At 46.3% G+C, this 13,831-nt stretch overlaps 1 protein-coding gene across 1 annotated transcript in view; it reads left to right on the forward strand.

Annotated features, from left to right (window-relative positions):
- The window catches only part of SRCAP (Snf2 related CREBBP activator protein), a gene marked incomplete at its 5' end in the record, with an annotated part of 948,600 nt that overhangs the window by 822,023 nt on the left and 112,746 nt on the right, over positions 1 to 13,831 (forward strand). Inside the window, one exon of the mRNA XM_030210811.1 lies at positions 9,932 to 10,060. Coding sequence (XP_030066671.1) covers positions 9,932 to 10,060 — 129 coding nt within the window. The remainder of the gene's footprint in view (positions 1 to 9,931; positions 10,061 to 13,831) is intronic.

The raw sequence follows: 13,831 nt of genomic DNA on the forward strand, positions 1-13,831 counted from the left end.
GAGAGCCTCGGCTAAAGGTATGGCTCAGACAGTCTCTGCACGGCGGTGGCTTTGGCTAAAGCATTGGTCTGTTGACCACGCCTCTAAGTCTCGCCTGGCTAAGTTGCCTTTTAAAGGCAAGCTGCTTTTTGGGGTCGAGCTGGACAAGGTTGTGACCGATCTCGGCATGTCTAAGGGCAAGAGGTTACCGGAGGTCAGGGCTCGGGCCAGTGGTGCCCGCCCCGGTTCCTCCAAAGGACGGTTTCAGGAAGCCTGTCGGTATCGCCCGGGCAAGTCGGGCTCCTGTGCCCCCTTTTCCTTCATAGGAACTTCTCCCCCAACCAGCATTCCTTTTGCAGAGACCGCCGTCCCGGAGGTGCCCCCTCCGGTCCTCCCCCAGTGTCTCGTACCCAATGACGGGGCGCTGGTCCATGGCCCAGAGCAGATTGGAGGACGCCTATCCTCGTTTCTGGGCGAGTGGACCAGGGTAACTTCAGTCGCTTGGGTGCTGGAAGTCATCAGAGACAGCTACAAGCTAGAGTTCTGCCGACCCTTAAGAGACGGGTTTGTGCACTCTCCCTGCAAGTCTCCGGTCAAAGCTGTGGCAGTGCAGCAGACCTTGGACAATCTGATCTGCCTGGGTGCGGTCGTTCCGGTGCCAGAAGATCAGCTTGGCAAGGGACGTTACTCCATTTACTTTGAGGTACCCAAGAAAGGAGGTTCTGTGCGGCCTATCCTCGACCTCAAAGGGGTCAATCGGGCCTTGTAAGTTCGGCACTTCCGGATGGAGACTCTCCGCTCTGTTATAGCGGCAGTGCAGGCAGGGGAGTTCCTGGCGTCCTTGGACATCAAGGAAGATTACTTGCATATTCTCATCTGTCCTCCTCATCAACGCTTTCTGCGTTTTGCAGTTCTGAGCCGACACTTCCAGTTCAGAGCCCTCCCGTTCGGGTTGGCTACTGCTCCGCGGACCTTCTCCAAAGTAATGGTGGTCATCGCGGCCTTCCTTCGTAAGAAAGGAGTACAAGTCCATCCTTATCTGGACGACTGGTTGATCCGAGCCCCCTCTTATGCAGAGTGCGGCAGAGCTTCAGACCGGGTGATTGCTCTTTTGAGCTCCCTGGGGTGGATCATCAACTGGGAGAAAAGCCAGCTGCGCCCGACTCAGTCCCTGGAATATCTGGGCGTTCGATTCGACTCCCAAGTGGGCAGAGTGTTCCTGCCAGACAATCGGATTGTCAAGCTTCAGGCTCAGGTGGACAAGTTCCTAGTAGCCTCTCCTCTTCGGGCTTGGGACTATGTGCAGCTGTTGGGCTCTATGACGGCCACGATGGAAGTAGTGCCCTGGGCCAGGGCCCATATGAGACCTATACAGCTCTCTCTGCTGCAGCGATGGACTCCAACTTTGGAGGATTACGCTGTGCGCCTTCCCTTGGATCCCGCGGTGCGCAAGGCGCTGAGCTGGTGGCTGAGGCCAGACAAGCTGTCCGCAGGAATGCCTCTTATGACCCCGGAGTGGGTTGTCGTCATGGACGCCTCTTTGACGGGTTGGGGAGCCCACTACTTGGGAAGGACAGCGCAGGGGCTCTGGTCCCCTGCAGAGGCAAAGTGGTCTATCAACCTCCTGGAACTCAGAGCCATTCGGTTGGCGCCTTTGGAGTTTCTCCCGGTCCTGGCGCTGAAGCCAGTACGGGTCCGGTCGGACGATGCCACGGCTGTGGCCTATGTCAATCGCCAGGGAGGTACCATGAGCGCCCCTCTAGCCAAGGAGGCCATGAAGCTATGCCTGTGGGCGGAAGCAAACCTGGAACAGCTGTCAGCGGCCCACATTGCGGGAGTCATGAATACTGCTCAGGCCTTCTTGGACATCACGAAGCGCTGGGGCCAGCCGAGCCTAGATCTGATGGCGTCATCAGCCAATTGCCAAGTGCCGCGCTTTTTCAGCAGAGGACGGGACCCTCGATCTCTGGGAGTAGATGCTCTTCTCCAACAGTGGCCGACACAGGAGCTTCTCTATGTGTTCCCGCCTTGGCCCATGTTGAGCAGGGTGCTAGGCCGGGTGGCAAAGCATCCGGGCCAGATAATCCTGGTGAGTCCAGATTGGCCCAGACGTCCCTGGTATGCGGACTTGATCAGGCTCTCAGTGGACGGCCCTCTCCAGGTGCCAGCGGAGCGGGGCCTGTTGCATCAGGGTCCCGTGGTGATGGAGGATCCCTCCCCCTTTGGTCTTTCGGCCTGGCTATTGAGCGGCAGCGTCTGAGGAAGAAGGGCTTCTCAGACAAGGTCATTGCCACTATGCTGAGAGCGAGGAAGCGCTCTACTTCTACTACTTACGCCAGGGTTTGGCGTATCTTTGCATCGTGGTGTGAGGCAGGCTCTCTTTGTCCCTTCACTGCTCCAATTTCTTCAGTATTGGCGTTCCTGCAAGAAGGTCTGGAAAAAGGCCTGTCGCTCAGTTCCCTTAAGGTCCAGGTAGCGGCTCTTGCTTGCTTCAGGGGTCACCTGAAGGGTGCTTCCCTGGCCTCACAGCCAGATGTGGTACGCTTTCTCAAGGGAGTTAATTACCTGCGCCCTCCTCTGCACTCAGTGGTGCCTGCGTGGAATCTCAATCTGGTGCTAAGAGCCTTGCAGAAGCCGCCTTGTGAACCCTTGTCGAGGGCATCTCTGAAAGACCTGACGTTGAAAGCAGTCTCTTTGGTGGCTATCACTTCAGCCAGAAGAGTTTCCGAGCTCCAGGCGCTATCATGTCGGGAGCCCTTTCTGCAGTTCACTGAGGCAGGAGTGTCTATTCGCACAGTGCCGTCCTTCCTGCCCAAGATTGTTTCTCGCTTCCATGTGAATCAGCAGCTCTGTCTACCCATCCTTTCGTAGGGAGGACTACCCAGAGGAGTACTCTGCTCTCAAATATCTAGATGTGAGACAAGTCATCATCAGATACTTGGAAGTGACCAATGATTCCGGAAGTCGGATCATCTGTTTGTGCTGTTCGCAGGTCCTCGTAAGAGTCTGCAGGCTGCCAAGCCTACAGTGGCACGATGGGTCAAGGAAACCATTGCAGCGGCTTATGTGGCCGCAGGGAAGGTGCCGCCTATCCAGCTGAAGGCTCACTCCACTAGAGCACAGGCGGCCTCGATGGCAGAGGCCGGGTCCGTCTCCTTGGAAGAGATTTGTAGGGCGGCAACTTGTGCATCGGCTCATACCTTCTCCAGACATTACCGCTTGACCGTGGCTGCTCGGGCGGAGGCCCGGTTTGGAGCTTCAGTGTTGCGGTCAGGGATTTCTATGTCCCGCCCTTGGTGAGTACTGCTTCGGTACATCCCACCAGTCTATGGATTGATCGGCATGATGATATGGAAGGTAAAATTATGTATCATACCTGATCATTTTCTTTCCATTAATCATAGCCGATCAAGCCATAGCCCCTCCCAGATATCTGTATTGTTTATATTCTGGTTGCATTTCAGGTTCAAGTTTAGTCTTCAGTTCCTGTTCAGGAGGACTTCGTGTTCAAGTTTTTTCAATTGGATTCTTCAAGAGTTGAGACGAGTTTGTGTTACAGTGAGCTGCTGCATTCCTCCCCCTCCGTTTTACAGGGCTGGTTTGAGACCTAAATTCTGTCGGCGCTCCCTCCTGCTTCGTGCGGCTGTAGGGCAGCTTTGTACCCCTCCCGCTTCGGCGGTGTTAGGGTCAGTCAGCTCCTCCCGCGGTTGCAGGATAAGCCAGATCCCCCCGCATCGGCGGGTGTGGTGTCCCTCCCCCGCTCCGCGGGGTTGAGCTGGACGGATTCCCCTCCCCCACTTGTGTGGGGATGAGCTGGGTTGATTCCCCTCCCCCGTTTCGGCGGTGGTGAGCTGGGCAGAGTATCCCTTTTTTGGGTGTAATTCTCTAAGTGCTGAGTCCTGCGGATGGAGCTTTGATATCGACATACTGAGGAGTTTCCGGCAGCACATGACCACATATAGAGAGGCAAAAGGATTGCTCTCTATCTCCACCTGCTGGTAGATGGACACAACCCACCAGTCTATGGATTGATCGGCTATGATTAATGGAAAGAAAATTATCAGGTATGATACATAATTTTACTATGTTCCTCTCTACACCATCCAAGAAGGTCCAGTATCTTTCTCTCCTTCCTCTCACCTCTTATCCCTGACTAGGTCCAGCATCTCTGTCTCGCTCCCTCCCCTTATCCCTATTTCCCCCTCCCAATTCAGCATCTTCCTTGGCATTCTTTAAACATCTGTCCCCCCACCAAGTCCAATATGTCATGCTCCATATAGTTTTCTCAACTCACTCCCCCAACTTCTGAAGGCAGGAGTGATACCCATCTGCTCCTGCCTCTGGTGTCACCATCTTTCAAAATTATGGCACTTGACCTCTAGCAGCCTATTTAACATACCATTAGGGGTCAGGTGCTACCATTTTACCCAGTATTAATCTTAAAGGCAGCGTCAGTTGTACTGGTTTTGGGTTGTGGCATCTTCCAGTTGCCAGAGAGACAGTTTTAAGAGTGGAAAGAGCGAAAATAGAGCTTTAGCAGAGTGCTCACGGAGCTAGTCTCTTAATCTTTTATTCAGTTGGACTCTTGGATGCTCCCCCAGGTGCCACTATTTTGAAAAATGACACCAGTCTCCCCAAAGCCGGGATCCCACCTCTGGTTCAGCTCCGATATCTTCACAGTCTGTCTTTTCACTGGCATTGGCCCCACCTTTACCGATGCCTGCCCTTGAGGAGTGTCTCCAGGTCATGATACAAGAGGATCTTGGGTGCTTCCTGGACTGGTGCAACGCAGAGGCATAGAGGGTGTCAGTACTGACTGTGGTCATACTCTAGCCCTTCCTGAAGACCCATGTCTTGTGTTTTGAATTGAGGCTGGAGTGACCTTAAATCTGACTCCATCTCTAAATAGCATTAGTACTGGGGTAATCAAGGAGTTGTGAAGTTCTAAAAGGAAATGCCACTGAGAGAGACGTTAGGTCTAAGGGACCCGCATTAGTCCGCCTCTCAGCACTGACAAGGAATAGATACCAGCCTTATGACAAACTGGATTTAGGCTACAGGTTATACAATGCAGCGAATGATAGCCTGATACAGCAAAAGCATTTATACTTACAGCCTTTCATCATTAAGTGAAGCCCACAAATCATAATTTGGAATGAGGAGTTTATTTACCAAGATACAAGTCAAATCAGTGATTGACAACAGGCACATACAATCAATTAATTATAGGAATATAATAAACTGCAAACAGGTGTTAATTAGTTCCTAATCTTTTATAATTTCTCCTACCAATTAGAGGTTTTACAAGGGAAAGCAATTAGGTAATTTGTCAATTCTGCTGGACACATTGGTTTCCCTTGGAGAGAGAATGCCAACCCTTTTCTCTCTAACTTAAACCAGGAAAAACCCTGATTTTTATAGGTGCCCTCAGGATATGGATAATATGACAGTAGATATACCTGATTGGATCTATGCTAATGTCATGGTTGTCACTGATTGGCTCATGCTAATGAGTAGCTTCTATCTTGCTACGCCTTTCCTTTCTCACACCATAGCTGACCACAATCCTGCTCACAGGAAAGTCTCCCTCCTCTCTTGGACAGCTAGTTCCCTATTTTCTATGCACCTGGCATGACTCACTCATTTCTCAACTTGTTTTTCTAACTTACATTAGAGAAAATTCCACTTTGTAACAGATACGGGCTTCCATTTTGTGCTGAAATCCTCCATTTTGTTTCCATATCTATTGACCTAACTTTTAGGCCTCAATCCGGGCTACAAACTAGGCCATACTTTTCCAGTAAGCTCCCAGTTATGTCAGCCATCAGATTTCTGACTCGGCCAAGGTCTGTAATGGCCTGAGCTCTATGACTGGGCCCGCCACCATTCCAGTGGGGGGGGGGTCTCTGGCTGTACCATAATTATACACCTGTCTGTCAGGCGTTTGCTGCTGGTTCTTATTGGGCATCAGTGCCAGCACCAACTGATACGGTGTTCCTTTCCAGCCAATTGAGGGAGTAGGTTACTTATGTCAGATGGGGACGAGGCCAGGTCAGGGAAGGAGACTCGCGGCAATCAGATGTTCTTCTTGCCCGTGTAGCGCCTTCACACAGAGGTGAGAAGCACTGCGTAGGCCCGGTAAGGCGGAGGGGGGGAGCGGCGGCGATGACCTCAGGGAGGCGGGGCACAGGGGCGGAGGATGGTGGGAGGCGGAGCTGTGGGAGAAGGAGAAAGAGAGAGGACGGGAGGGGGCCGGGGCTGCTAAACTTTTGATTTTTTATTTAATACAGGGGGAAGCTGGGAGCAGCGGTGACCTCAGGCGGGGGGGGGGGGCAAGGCCGTCCATACAGGACGCTCCTGACGAGCGCCTTGCAACCAGTATAACGCTTGGCTGCTCTGCGCATGCTTTAAGGGCCGATTAACGATAGGGATTACACCAGTTTGATGCATTGTACTTTACAATACCACACCGAACATGTGCGGCTTGGTTTTTTTGGTGCGTTCTTCGTTTTTTTAAATTCGTCAAGGACTTTTACGTTTTAGATTTTTTTACGTTTGGTTGATGCATCTGGGCCACAGTTGGATTAAAAACCATAGAAAATTGGAATTCCTAGGGGAGGTGGGAGGGATTTGGTAATCTGTGTCCTGCTGTTTTCTGAGAATACCTGCTACAGGTGAATAACTTCACTTTGGGTGATAATTTTCTCAATTACCTCCAGTTTGGTTTTTGGCCTAACAGGAGTGCTAAGGCTGTATTAGTTGTCCTGTGAGCTTTACTTGTGAATTTGGTAAGAGGTACTGCTGGCCTTATCTATCTTGATATGTCAGCAGCCTTCGTTACAGTCATCCAGTCTATTCTTTTGCACTACGTAGAAGAGTTGGTTCTAAGTGGTGCTGTTTAGACACAGCTTAGCTCTTTTCTTGAGAAGAGGATGGTCTTAGGCCAGTTTACTAATGATCTTTGGACTGAGTCTTGTAGAGTTCCCCAAGGCTTGGTCTTCTCACAATATTGTTTAATAGCTATCTAAAATCATTATGTGACTTTAGGAAACATAATACCTTGAGCTGAGTTTCATGAATTTGAAGATGACCTGTGTTTTTTTTGTTATTTGGGGAAAAGTTTGTAGACATAGTTTAGAAAGTGTATTGCTGCCTGTTAGTTATAGCTACCTGGTTTCAGTAGAACAGACTTAAACCAAATAACTACTACTACTACTACTTGACATTTCTAAAGCGCTACTAGAGTTACGCAGCACTGTACAATTTAACATAGAAGGACAGTCCCTGCTCAAGGAGCTTACAATCTAAAGGACAAATGTACAGTCAGTCAAATAGGGGCAGTCTAGATTTCCTGAAAGGTATAAAGGTTAGGTGCCAAAAGCAACATTGAAGAGGTGGGGTTTGAGCAAAGATTTGAAGATGGGTAGGGAGGGGGCTTGGCTTAAGGGCTCAGTAATAACTCAAAGTTGCTCTTAGTGTAGAGTTGCCCCAGTTGCTTAATGTTAGAAAATGTTCTACTCTCTATCAACCCAAACCTTAATAAATATGAAGAAGACTTTTCAGTAGTGTATTTAAGAAAATTTGATTTTCCACCATTCCGTCTCTGAACCCTTAAACAGCTTGCCACCTGTTCCACCAAAGGTAGTTAGCTACATTGGTACATACTTAAGTAATGCCTTTGTTTGAATATTGTAATGTGCTTTATGTTGAAATGCATAATAAAAGGTTGAAGAGGCCCCAGGAAGTGCAGAATTCAGTAGCAAGGTTGGTGACCAGTGTGGATTACAGAGAACACATTATTCCCAGGTCTCCAGCCCTACGGTGTCTACCCATAAAATACTACAACCAAATCATTCTGCTCTTGATGGTGTTCAGAAGTAAGCTAGATGAGAGACCAAAACATTTGTGCAGCAAAATATCTTTGTATAGTCATATATTTTCAAGCTCACCATTTTAGCCAGACTAGTATAAATCAGACACAGAGCTTTCTCAGTCATTGCCCCATGCCCAGGTTAAACTGTGATCTTGAAGATGGCGACCTGAACGTTGCTGGGAGAAGATCGTGAGCGCTGGGAATTTTTCTTCGTTGCAATATGCCACACACAAAGCGGAAGGGAGCGACGAAGAGCCAATTGCCGAAGGCAACAATGTCGACCCCAACTCAGCAGACTCTCGATTGCTTCATGCAGAATTTCCCACAGGAGTCCGGATTGGCGAGTCCGATGTTAAGCTCCGATGAAGGAGCGTTGGAGCTTCTGGGACTGGAGGTTTCTCTCACGCCGCCGAAGTTGATTCCTCCTCCTTGCCCTGCCAAGGTCCAAGGTGAGGAAACCCTGCCTGATGCGGAAGGCGCTGCAAGCAGGGCGTCGGTCGGCAAGTTACCTCGGAACCTAAGCGGGGAGGAATTAATATCCTGGGAGATCCAAGGAGAGGTGACTTTAACGGCCGTTTGGAAAGCTGTTCAAGATTTGACGGCAGCTGTGACTAAATCCACGAGTGAATTTGCTACAATCGTGAGTAAATTAGAAAAATTTGATGTTTCGTTGGAGAAAGTTAAAAATGACTCAATTAATCAAGCTCAACAAACACAAGTGGTGGTAAATAATTTAAAATCTTCAGTTGAAGCCCTGATGAAAGACAAACAAGTAATTCACCGAAAAATTGAACTAATGGAAAATCATAATAGACGTTTAAATTTAAGGTTCTTGAACTTTCCTATTTCACCTATGATTAAAGCGAATGAGTTGTTTAAAATGTATCTCCAGGAAATATTACAGATCCCTTCTTCAAATATGCCTCCGTGTAATAAGACTTATTACTTACCTTCCAAAAGAGGTCTGGATGTTGGAATAGTGAAAGTGCAAGGAAATGCTCAAGAACCCCATAATTTGACTGCATTTCTTGAAGATTCAAATTTGGAAATAATTAATTGAGGGACTTTATTAGCTCAGTTTGTGTTTGAACAGGATTTGAATCAGGTCTTGAAATTTTTTCAAAAATTCCTCTAAATTGTTTCATGGTCAGAAAATATGGATTTATCCAGATGTTGCGAAAGTAACTCAGGAAAGAAGGAAACAATTTCTGGATTTAAGAGATGATACTAGAGCTTTGGGGGCAACATTCATGTTGGCTTATCCCTGCAAATGCAGGATTAACTTTCAAGGGAATAAATACATCTTTTATGATCCCTCTCATCTGCGAACATTTTTGGAGATGAAAAAACTAAACAACCATTCTAAGGAAACATCTAATATCAACTAAAAGAATAATATGTGGGACAGGTTAAGCCGATTTATTCAAGTTATTGTGGTTAAAAGTTTCTCCTTTTGTTTTCTACCCCCCCCCCCCCTTTCTGTATTGAGGACTAAGGAAGAATGATAATTATCTATCAGTTATGATAGTAATGTTTACCTCGTACTATTTTTATAAAAATTGTTTCTTTCTGTGTTTCTTTACAAGTGTATGTAACTTGTAATTATAAATTTCAATAAACAAATTTAAACATAAACTGTGATCTTTGTCATGTCTGCCATGGCTTTAGAACTTGGCTGTATAAACAGGTTTTGTTTACATCACTTTGTGGTTTTGTAAAAGTGATTGATAAGTTCAATGTGAAATAAAAACCTATTAATATTCCGCCTGCAGTGGTCACCATTTTTAAAATGTTGGCTGCACTGGGTTAACTCGGTGCCAGATATGGTACTACCTATCCAGAATCCCTTACCTGAAAATGGAGGACCACTATCCATTGGGCTGATCTGATATCTCCAGACATAATGATGCCATTGTTTCTATTTACATGCTATTCCTTGTATCTTAGCAGCATGTTCTGTCTGATTTAGGAATCTAGGCTCTGTGTGTGGGTGGGTGACAGTCAGTGTGTTAATAACTAGGTTAAGCATGTGATGGCAAGGCATAACTCCTATAATTCCTTTTGTCTCCCTTCCCGAAGCAAACAATCCGTGAATTATTTGACATGCCTGTTGAAGAGCCAGGCAAAAAGGAAGCAGAGAAACAGGTAGCATCTTCTGAAGAGGAGGAAGATGGCACATCTATCAAGCAGACCCAGATATTGGAGCAGGTAAAAGTTCACTCTGTCTTCTCTGATTACTCCCACATGTCCCTGTTTATTCTGTCCAATCAGTTTATGAATAATGCTTGTTCTTTCCCCCTTTATGGTGAAATGCCCTTCCAGTCTCCTTAAGTAAAGAATTCTTTTTTTTTTTAATGTAAGGTTCTGCTACAGACTTGCCTATATACACTAGCTTTTGATCAGTAGTCTTTGGTTTGGTCTCTGAGAGTCAAATTTCCCGAAAAAATTCTTGGTCACTTTCATGCTATATCAGGTTGTATGATACTGTTCTGTTTTAAATGGATTTTTTTTCTCTTTTATATGCTAAAATTTTGCTTTTATTGTGTAAACCTCTCTGATATGTCCTTCAGTAAAGGTGGTATAGCAAGCTTTTAATAAACATAAACACACCTGTTTTATTGTTGCTGCAGGGCTCCTATCACATAATCTCCCTTCTCTCTCCTAAAGGCTTGGATGTGGTAAGGGTGTCAATGCTTCAGGATGTGTTATAATTTTAGTATTTCTACCCACTTGAATGCACCAATTAGTTCTCCTTCTGGTGGTAGTCCTATATCTGCTGCACATAAACAGGGCATCTGGTTCAAGAGTAGTACAGTGCTTATGAGGCTCATTTTCAAAGCACTTAGACTTGCAAAGTTTCATAAATTACTATGGAACTTTGTAAGTCTAAGTGCTTTGAAAATACACCTTCACACGTCTTTAAAAAATACTAGCATAAGCAGCAGAAATTGTTCCTACGTTGCAGTTGCAGACACCCCTGCTCTCAAGCAGGTGTAAATATCTTCGCCTAGATTATTCAAGTACCTGTGGAGAGTATTGTGTTTTATAATCTACATGCATTCCTGTGAACTCCGCCCCTGTACACACCTATCAGCAAAATGCGCGCCATCATGTCATGGCATTTACTTTTATGTCAGTTCATATTTTATAAGAGGCCTTCACACATGTATATAGTCACATACATGTGAAAGACAGTTTATACAATTACCTACAATATGCCCAGTTTTACACTCTTTCAAGGAGACAGCAATCCCTTCCTGCTTTATGATTTAGGGAAATAAAGGTAGGGGAAAGTGGAGAATATGAGGTAATTTAACACCTGCTGCACTATTGCCCAAAATACAAGGTACCATCGCTTTGGGAAACAGCTGTAAAACATCCGACAACCTGTCAACCCTCCAACTTTATCTCTGTTGCCTCCTTTTCTTGTCTCTTTTCTTTCTTTCTTCTGTTCACTGTAGAATGCCCACTGTATTTCCAGTAAGCTTACCTACATTATCTCTATGTATCTCATTCTTTCTGTCTCTTCCTTTGATGAAGACCTGACTTTCCCCAGAAAAATCTGCTTCAGTTGCTTCTTTATGTATGAAGTTTTCTCCCATATAACATTCTCAGTTGAGGTGGTGGTGCTAGGCTACTACTTTTGCAAGTTTCAACCTCTTCTTCTACCCAAAGCCTGTTTATTCTCTTTATTTGAGGCCCACTCACTATGGGTAGGAAGGGATTTGGAATTGGCACACATCTTTCTCGGTGGTAGCTCAAAGCAAGTCACATTCAGGTACAGTAGATATTTTCCTATCCCCGGAGAGCTTGCAATTCAAGTTTCTGTCATCTGTCATTCCCCTAATAAGACCCCTTCTTCCTCTCTTGTTTTGATTCCTAGCTTTCTCTATTCTTTGAATCATCTTTCCTTTTTCTTGTTCTTGGGAACTTTAAGCATCACATTGGTAAACTCTGTCTTGCCTCAAAGTTCTTGACTTATTCTCCTCCTTTGATTTGTAGCTGTTTTACTACATCCACTCACCAGTATGGCACTCACCAGTATGGCTGTTACCTTGACCTAATCATTTCTTGTAACTGCTCAGACTTGGGATTTTCTGTTTTTGTTTTTCCTCTCTAACCATCATCTGATACAACATGAGGGAGGGAGAGAGAGATAAAGACAGAAACAGGGCCAATACTGGATAGGAGATGGGGGAACTGCTGGATGGGGGAGAGAGAATAAGATAGGGTAATACTGGAAGGGAAGTGGGAGAGAGAGCAAGCAATTGGGCATTACTGCATTGGAGGAGAGAAAGACAGGAGCAATACTGCAAGGGAGGGGAGAGAAACAGGGCAATAGTGATGGAGGAGGGAGAAGATACTGAATGGTAGGGGATAGAGAGAGAGGAGATGCTGGGGTGAGAGGAAAGAATTAGTGAAAAACTGGAGAATAAGAGGAAGGGGAATTGGAGGGCTGGGGTTAGACAGAGATGGAAAGCAGTAGGTGGACACAGTAAAGAAAAGGAAATTGAAGTCTGGATAATAAGAATGAATGAAATCTGGGTGGATAAAGAAGCAGAAAGAATAAGGCAGAAAGAAAATAGGAGGAGAAAAATGAGAAATGGACAGGAGATCCTTGGAAAGAGTTTTAAAAAAGATAGCAAAGCGTTAAGCAGAGACTGGGACCAACACAATTAGAAAAATTAAATGGCCAGACAGCTAAAGGTAGAAAAAAGAATTCCATTTTAAATTTCAGATGAAGTAATATTGTAACCATATTAGTGTACTTAAAAAAAAAAATTTTAATTATTTTTATTAGCATTTTCAGAAAAAACACAGAAACCCGGAATACAACACCAGCATGTTCAGCAAGTACATACATCTGCAATATTACCCTTTTCCCCCCTCCCCCCTCCAGTCCACCCAGGTACCCTAAACCTTGCATTACCTTAGAAATGCCCCTTCTTACCCCTATTACACCGATAGACCCCGCCATTCAAGATACGGAGCCCATGTTTTACTAAACCGCACCCCTCCCCCTCGCCTTAAGGCTGTAAGTTTATCCATTAAGCAGCAATAATCTACCTTCGCTAGCACCTGATCCACCGTAGGTGTCGTCGTTTGCTTCCACATTCTGGCAATTAATGTTCTAGCTGCTGTAACTATATGTGACAGAAGGCAATGATGGGAAGCACGGCCACCCCCCTTCGGGATATTCAACAAACATAAGCCAGGGTGTAATGTGATCTCAGTACCCAACCCTCCCCGCAGTCGGGCCTGCAGACTCTGCCAGAACTGCTATATCACCGGGCACTCCTACCAGATATGCCAAAATGTTCCTACCGCCCCACATTTACACCAACACTGCGTCTCGCCTGTTTTAAAAATGCGGGCCACTCTGCTAGGGGTCATATACCATTGATGTAGCATCTTATACCCATTTTCCACCAAGGGAGTTGCCACAGAGAAGGACAGTAATCTTTTAAAGATCGTTCTCCATGTAGCAGGTTCATAAGAAGTGGAAAGTGAAGTCTCCCAATTATGTGTACATTTCTCAAGGGGCTGAGACCCGTGAAGTAAAGCTCTATAAATCCAGGAGATCCCCCCCTTCCCCTCCCCAGCTCTCATTGCCAATTCTAGCTCAGTTACAGACAGGGATAGTTCCTCCCTTGCTTTCTGTTGTATAAAATCTCTAATCTGCAAATAATGAAATCTATCCCTGTCTGCCAGCCCAAATTCATCTTTCAAAGTGTCGAACGAGTGGCACTTCTCATCCTCCCAAATCTGGCCCAACAGTCGTAGAGATGCAGCTGACCATTGCCCATACACCTTCTCCAGTCTACCGGGGTCAAAATCGGTCGCATACACAATGGGTGTAGTCAAATGATACCTGCGTCCCGGGAACCAAGCGGCTCTACAGCGTGCCCACTCTCCCAAAGCCACCCCCATCTGTCCACACAAGTCTGACAACAAACCCTTCAGCAGCAGTAAAGGAAG

The sequence above is a fragment of the Microcaecilia unicolor genome, chromosome 7 (assembly GCF_901765095.1).
Source record: "Microcaecilia unicolor chromosome 7, aMicUni1.1, whole genome shotgun sequence".
Lineage (NCBI taxonomy): Eukaryota > Metazoa > Chordata > Amphibia > Gymnophiona > Siphonopidae > Microcaecilia > Microcaecilia unicolor.